At 33.2% G+C, this 8601-nt stretch overlaps 1 protein-coding gene across 9 annotated transcripts in view; it reads right to left on the reverse strand.

Annotated features, from left to right (window-relative positions):
- The window catches only part of CCSER1 (coiled-coil serine rich protein 1), a 1483327-nt gene that overhangs the window by 520365 nt on the left and 954361 nt on the right, over positions 1-8601 (reverse strand). For all 9 annotated transcript variants that reach the window (XM_058295427.2, XM_058295480.1, XM_058295424.2 and 6 more), the window contains one exon: positions 7111-7155. In XM_058295427.2, coding sequence (XP_058151410.1) covers positions 7111-7155 — 45 coding nt within the window. The remainder of the gene's footprint in view (positions 1-7110; positions 7156-8601) is intronic.

Below are 8601 nucleotides of genomic sequence, written 5' to 3' on the forward strand. Positions count from 1 at the left end.
GACATTCCATGCTCATGGACTGGAAGACTAAATCTCCAACAGTCTTTTTTTGCAGAAAGAGAAAAACCTATAATCAAATTTATTTGGAAGTGTAAGAGGCCCCAAAAACCAACAATGTCTTTAGAAAGAACGATGTTGGAGGATTCCCACTTCCTGACCTTAAAGAATATTACTGGGCTACAGTGGTAAAAACAGCCTGGAACTGGCATAAAGACAGACAGATTGATGAATGGAATGAATCAAGAACTCAGAAAGAGACCCTCACATCTAAAATGATTTTTGACAAGGCTGTTAAGCTTTCCTAGCTGGGTCATAACAAGTCTATTCAATAATTGGTGCTGGGAGAACATAGCAGCCATATCCAAAAGAAAGTAAGAGGAACTTTACCTCACACCTTATACAAAAATTAACTGAAAATATATCAAGGACCTAAATATAAAAGCAACCATAAAACTTCTTGAAGAAAATGTAGGAAACCATCTTCAAGATATTGTGGTAGGTGGTAGTTTCTTAAACATTTCACACAAAGCCTGAGCAGCAAAAGAAAAAATACATAAATGGGACCTCCTCAAAATTAAACACTTTTCCACCTCAAAGGACTTTGCTAAAGGGTGGAAAGGCAGCCAACTCCATGGGAGAAAATATTCAGCAATAACTTACCCCATACGGATTTAATATCCATGATATATAAAGAGATCATACAAATTAACAATAAAAAGACAAAATACCCAATCAAGAAATGGGCAAAAAACTTGAAAAGACAATTGTCCAAAGAAGAAATAAAAATGGCGAGGAGACACATGAAAAATGTCCAACATCACTAGGGATTAGGGCAGTGCAAATCAAAACTACGAGGTATCATTTCACACCTATTACACTGGCTACTATTAAAAAGTCAGAAAATTGTAAATGTTGGAGAGGATGTGGAAAGATAGGAACAAATGATTCACTGTTGGTGGGAATGTAGACTGGTACAGCCACTGTGGAGGACTGTTTGGCAGTTACTGAGAAAGTTGAATATAGACTTGCCATGTGACCTGGCAAGTCCACTACTAGGTATATACCCAGAAGAACTGAGTGCACAGACACAAACAGACTTCTGCACACCAATGTTCATAGCTGCGTTATTCACAATTGCCAAAAGTTGGAAAAAACCGAGGAGTCCATCAACTGATGAATGGATAAACAAATTGTGGTCTATACACACAGTAGAATATGATGCAACAGTAAGAAGAAATGAAGTTGTGAAACATATCGCAACATGGATGAACCAGAGGACATTACGTTGAGTAAATTAAGCTGGACACTAAAGGACAAATACTGTATGATTGTGCTATTATGAACTAAATATATTATGTAAACTCATGGAATTAAAAATTAGAATATAAGTCACCAGAAAATAGAATGAGAGTAGAGAATGGAAAGCTGATTGTAATCTATTCAGAACTGGTTAAAAAGTTGTTTGTAAATGGAAATGGTGAGTGAAAAAAAAATTCTATTTGCAGAAATCCCAGAAAATGTGAAATTCTGAAGAATAGCCTATGAAACCTCTGGGCTTGGGCACTATCTTCTGTAAACAATGTTATAAGTGAGAAAAGTAAACACTTTCTCTCATGTGTAATATCAAATGTAAAATTGAGAATTCTGGAGGCATAGTGATAGGTTCCAAATAGATGTTGTTGCCCTATTCAGAATTTGTCATCCAAGAACCATCTCAACACCAACTGCCTTTAGAGGCAGGGAATCAATATTCACTGATTCCCATTGTATAAGTTAGTAATGTAAACAAGAAAATCCTCAATAACATGACACTCAAACTCTCTTTGAAAGGGGAAAAGATGAAGGGAAAAGCAGATGAATAATAATAGTAATAGTAATTGTTGTGATTTATTGGGTGTTATCTATGTACCAGGCCTTGTTGAATGAGCTTTGCACTTATTAACTCCTTTTACCATCTCAACAAAAGTTTAATACAAGAACAATTATTACTGACTTGTTAAATGTAATTCTTTCAGTGAAGTATTGATTTATAAGCACACAGATCTTTAACTTCCTTTATTGCCCATCGATTCCGAGAAGGGGAAAAAAATCAGTGATATTTCAATTTTTACAGAGTCCTTAAAATGTCCCTTGATCTCAAATTCATATTGTAAATCAAATCTTAGTGCAAGCTATAATCACTAAACCACAGAAAAATACTAGTTATAAAAGGAAGAATTATCTTTGCTTCAGCTTTTATATCTTAAAAAAAGATATAATGTGAGCTCATATATATTCCCCCCCCCCCCAAAAAAAAATACTGCCTTCACTGGGGTTATAAAAGAATTTCTTATTCACCAAACTCTATAGCAAACAAGAAAGGTATAGTTAAGGCTGAACAGAAATAGTAAGATTCAGTGTTATCTTATTCGGAAGACTGGACAATAAAGAAAACATGCAAATGAAGGTAGCTCTTGCAAGAAAATTATTAAAGACAACTGGTAATCATGATTCATTTCTTGCAGCAGATTTCTTTATTCACTGCAAAAGGTTATAAAAGAAAAACAGTTATCTTCTGGAACTTCAAAATTACATAAAATGTTAGGTTTTATATAAATATGAGAAAAATAGCATGCCAATATTCCTAGGTAACCTCTTTTTTCCAAGAATAATGTACTTTCTTCATTTTTAGTTCTTTTCATAGAAATCACATGTGTTTTCCTTTATCCCTTTAAAACATAATGGTAGGTAGGATGTAGGAAAATTGAGAGTGAGTTTTCTTAACTCAAAAAATAAACTAGTCATAAAATAGTTTGCTTAATAATCCTAATTAAGTTATCAATGGTTGGTTTTTATTTTGTTCTACTGGAAATCATGCTTGTGCTAATATTCTAGGTTGATATAAAATTACTTTGAAACCCAGAATATCATTATCTCCTTCTCTGCATTTTAAAAGATTAATGCATTTAAATATAAAGTATAGTGGGGAAAATAACATTTAACTAAATATTTGATTTTTAATCCATTTTTTCCTAATGTCTCTGCATGATTATGTTTCTTTAAAGCTTAGAACCTAGTCTCTCATAATTTCCTAAAATTTATGGCTTTGGGCAAAGAAAATAAAGTCATGGAACATTGTCATCCAGTAGAGAAAATTAGTGAAGCATTCTGGACTACAAAACAGAAAACAGGTTGCAAGACATGCTTCATGATTTTCCCAAGAATGACACATTCATAAATCACTTATTATAAATATTTGAAAGTTCCACTTATAACATATATGTCTATCAGAATCTGTTTGTACTTGCAATCCCATAAATTGGGATTTTTTATCGTCAATATTACTAAATAAAAATTGTTCAGAACTACAAGAGAATTTTTCTAGTAAAGGGATGAATATGCCTATGATGTTTTCTGGTTATATTTCTAAAGAATATTTCTAAAAATTATCCAAAGCATTAATTTCCTTTCAGATGTTTAAATAAGCATATTCATCATCTGTTTTAGGAAACAAAACCATTCATTTAAATATTCAAGTGTACTAATATTAATCTTACCTTTAAAATTCTTGATAAAGAAAAGAAAAATTATCTGCACTTATTTTATTCATCACTGAGCAAAATCTAAGCTCTGCAAATTATATAATAGTTATCCTTGACAATTCCACTTTGCATTTTATTTCCATATCCTCTGTGGTCCTGGAATACCTGACTTCTGACAATGCATCCACAATCCAAATATCCCATTCACCATTGTATTTTGTGTTAGTGTGACATAGTTAGTAGAATTTCTGAAACTAAGTGTTTAAATCTGATTCAGATAGCCAATCAATATCCAATAGTAATTAGTTCTTTTCATCCATGATATAAAGTCACATGTCATGTGTGTTTAAACTAATGATATAATATATTCAGAATAATGATACTTGGGCATTTTTGAGGTAGGGTTGAGGTAGAGACAATCTGTCACCTAAAATTATTATATATATGCACATGAACATGCATCCACACATTCACAGATTGTTCGTAATAGTCAAGGAATTCTAAATAGCAAGTTTTAAAACTATACCCTGGAAAATATACTACTACTTAAAATAACAAAGGTATATAATCTTTTAAGAAAACTGATTGAGAATAACTTGTTTTTATCCACATTTTTTTTAAAAAGCCCTATATAAGAGAATAGAATTTCTTTGAAGAAAGAAATGTAATTCTTTATCCTTGAGGGTTTTCTGAGTTGTAAGATCCCACTGGAGGCAAGAAGTTTGTTTAGTCTCAGTTCGAAATATCTGTTAAATAATTGTTTATAACATTCCACTAATCTCCCTTTTTAAACAAGCTTATTATTATCTGTGATCGGTCTCCCTAAATTTATACACACATTATACATGTAGAAATAAGCAAAAACACTAATTGGAGATTTTTTAATGCAACTAACATCTATTTACAAACATTTCCCAGTAACACAAGTGATTTAGCAGCTATCCATGTCTATTTCCTTCAAAAATTAATTTACATTTTAATCACTACTTCTTAATTTATATTTTTATACAACATGCAGTGTTCATATCTTGCCTTCCTGTCTAGCAATTAGCTTTTAATAGTATTTACCACTTAGCCAAATAACATATCACTGCCTTCTTCAATTTTCCATGCATATTTTACTTAATATCATTACTTCAAATAAATAAAAAAAATATTTTTAATGACACTCCTTAAACCTTCTTATATTTGATAATAGGCCCTTAGTATTGTATCCATCAATGCTTATTGGAAATATATGTCATTTGAACCAAACTAATTCATCTTAAGAAGTAATCATTGTTATTAAAACTTTATGAATCATAATAGCATTAGGATGAGAAATACTGAGAAAATGTTTTGAGTAAAGTTTTTCTAAATAATCCACACATAAGCAGAGGTATAGTGTCCATATTTGTGCATATATAATAGAACACTGCAAATAGGGATCATAGATATATACATGTCACTTTCCTTAAGCAAGAGAGGTTGAGACCTGTGACAATAATGACACTTTTTGTTTGTATATCATCTAACACTAAGACTTGACAGAACAGTTTTCACAACATATTCCACCTAGTTATCTAAGAACTCCCTAGAGTTCTTTACATAGAATATACATTAGGCTTCCTAACCATGGGGAAACTAAAATGAAGGGTTAGGTTGAAGAGATACGTGCCCAAGCAACACAATGCTGCCCTGGAGGAAGAGAAGTGCTGGTTGATTTTTTTTTTTTTTTATTCATGGATTGGGTATATCAAATGGAGAAGACATTATTGGTGATCATCAATATTCTGACTTGACTTCTTCACAATTATTCCACTAATTTCAAAGGGCGGGCCCAAATCAAGGGTCTTGACCTCTATGCAGATGTATATGTTAACTTGTTGGCCATTAATCTTTAGACTAACACACAAAAAATAAAATAGTTTCAAAAATGTATATATTTAAATTCTGAAATATAATATCAACATGTTTGCTACCTGTAAAATGCATTTATAATAAATATAGCACCAGAGAAAAAAGGAAATAAGCAATAAAATTTAACTGTAAACTTATTTTCATTTTTTAAAAAAGTCATTAGACCTTTAAAAATAATAGAGAAACCTATAACATCTTAATAACATACATGAAGATTTCACCACCATTTAACAATGGCATTATGTGGATGAATGGGCTTTGACTTTCCTTCTGTGGATGCATCACTGCTATTGGACTAGGAAGTAGCAGTGAGAAGCTGAGTAACAGCTGTACATCCTTAAAGCCAGTAATTCAGTGGAGATAAATTGTGACATTACTGCTTGGGTGTGAACTTTCACTTAGGAGATGATGAGTTAAGATCTTTCTCTAAGTAGATCCATTTAGGTCATGTCTACGCAAAAGCAGTTACCCTCACAAAACTGTAAAAGGCTCTGAGTTCTTTCTTACAGACTGCTTATCTTCCCCCCACTCCGTCATACTGACGACTATGTCCTTATTATCTTGCTCTCCTACAACATGAAATTATTGAAATATTTATTTTTTGTTAACTCTTCATCCAGCTTTTCTGCCAATATGAGCCAACTGTTGCATGTCTCTCAAATGAAATAGATTCTTCTGTATGGAAAATAGCAGAGAAGAGGGAAAGAGGTCTTAAATGACACATTTACTAGTAACTAAAAGGCCAAATTCTAAATATACAAAACTGGAAATTAAAACAGCAAGGAAAGGGGCAAATACTCTTTATTTAATAGGAAGAAAACTATAGCTACAAAAAGAGAAGTCATAGATGAGAAGTATAATTTATTGTCATTTAATGAGACAAAATATATTCACTTTTGGCTTAAAAATTGTTATATAAGATTACCAAAAAATAAAATTACCTGTTGTGCAAAAAGAAAATATTCATTTATTGAATTAAATATTCCACTCCACCACCACTTGCCAGCAACCAGGATTATGGAGTAAAGTACAGCATTTGAACAGTTAGCATGGAAAAATGTTAATCAATGCTATGCTTCACATTCAGTCAGAATTGGGAAAGAATAATGTGAATGATATGACATTGTTTGGTACTATTAAAAGTTTCCTCTCCTTTTAAAGCGTCCATGCTAGGCAATAATTAAAGAAAGTATTAAAATCCCTGGCCTTCCTGGATGAACTTCACCCTATATTAATGCATACTAGCCTAGTATCATATGGCAGCAGTTTTTTATAGGAGAGTTAAGAATCCCAAATATCAAATATGTGCAGTGGTAGAATTTTGCCAATTTTTTAGTAAATTCTTTTAAATATTTCATTGCAATATTTGCCTCCAATGTTTTTTCCTCCCTTCTGGAGGACCCAGCTGTTGTAGAAATCCATTTTTACAGAAACAACGCTTGCCTGGCTAGCTTCAGAGGAACATGAACAAACAATATATTTGAATAAATATGTGTAAAATTTGCTTTGGTCAAAATGAATGAGAGTACATGTGCATAAATTCCTTCTCAATATATCCCCATCTCCATCGTCCTCATAGCATCATCATCATCATCACCATCACCATCAGCCACCACTGTTACCAATGACATTACTGCAACACTGAATGCAACTCTCTTCTTTCCAATCCCTCTCCCTCAGACATCCTTACCTCTTTCCCTCCCTGTACTGCGTCCAGTCTTTTCAGGTTCAAACCCTGCAAGAGAGAAACAAAACCTATTACACTGACAAAAAAGTAGTAACCAAAACTTAGTACTAAGTACTAGTGCAACACATTTTAAGTAAAAGAAAATAAGCCACTTAACAATGAAGATCTAAATATAGTTAAATATATAATACATATGTCAAAATAAACCTGTATACATCTTCAGAGGTGGTACCAAAGCATTGCTTGCTAAATCCTAAGACTTTAAGTAAAAATACAATTTAAAGTATCTATTTTCCTTTACACAGTGATTGGATTGTCTACCCCCTGGTGAAATCACATGCTAAAATATGGCATTTAAACTAGAAGCAGTATATACAATATATGCTAGAATGGTAAGCTCCTACACTATCTAGCATCCATGGTACATATCTTGGAGCAAAAACATTAGGTAATATTGGTAATAGCAGCAGCCACCCTTGGAGAACTGATGATCATCTAGTAAATACACCAAGATTTTATTTCCTGACAAAGGATTTTCTCCCTCTTCTATTATTATAACTACTTTCTATACTAGAGATGAAAGATTCACTTTAAGTTCCCAATAAACACTCTGCTTAAATAAGAGGAAGAAGAGTTCATATTTTTCCTGGCAAACTTCTTGCAAAACGTGCTGTCACTCAAATTTGAGAAACAAATAGGTGCCAAGATTTATATGCATGTACATTAATTCACTGGAAATATTGCTATTTAGAAGGCAATGTAATGGAAGACATTATTTCCCCTCTAAACCAAATGGAAGTTTTGATTCCTTTTATTTCCCCTGAAGCAGCCTTGATTGTTGGGGGTCAGAGATGGTGCTGAAAACTGTAAAGGGAGGGAGGGACCTCACAGTGCTTAATTATTCCCTTTTACTTTCCTTCCTTTTTTCTTACCTTCTCCCCTCTTTTATAATACATATGTACTGAATATCTGCTCTGGACTAGGCATCATGCTAGATATTGAGCATGTCAAACTAAAGAAGAAATACATCTCCAAATTTAGAATATAACTGATGAGACATGAAAACAAACATGGAAACCCTGATGAAGATGGAGAATGTAAAGTTTCGGGCATCTGTCCTTCCACAGAAGCTTTGAACAACCAGGAAGAACTACAGAAACATCTTTCCCAAAGGTAAACTCTAGAAAGCAGTTGAAAGACTACAATAACAGGGCAAGTGCCAAATCAAAACAAACTACTTAAAGGTGGTAGGATCTCATGGTGCCCTGACTAGCCCCTGCACCACCTCTCATTAGGTCAGCACAGGACCAACCCACACTCTAAGTATGGATCCTTTGTACTGGTTCCAGAGGGAGCAAAGTAATCCTCATGGTATACTGAGAGTATAAAGGTCTGGCCTAATCAGTCTGGTGTTAGTCTGAGGGACTTGCTGTCCCAGAATTTACCTTGCATGTACAAGAATTTGCCTTGTATGTAGAAGGCAGCTCACAGAGC

The sequence above is a fragment of the Dasypus novemcinctus genome, chromosome 1 (assembly GCF_030445035.2).
Source record: "Dasypus novemcinctus isolate mDasNov1 chromosome 1, mDasNov1.1.hap2, whole genome shotgun sequence".
Lineage (NCBI taxonomy): Eukaryota > Metazoa > Chordata > Mammalia > Cingulata > Dasypodidae > Dasypus > Dasypus novemcinctus.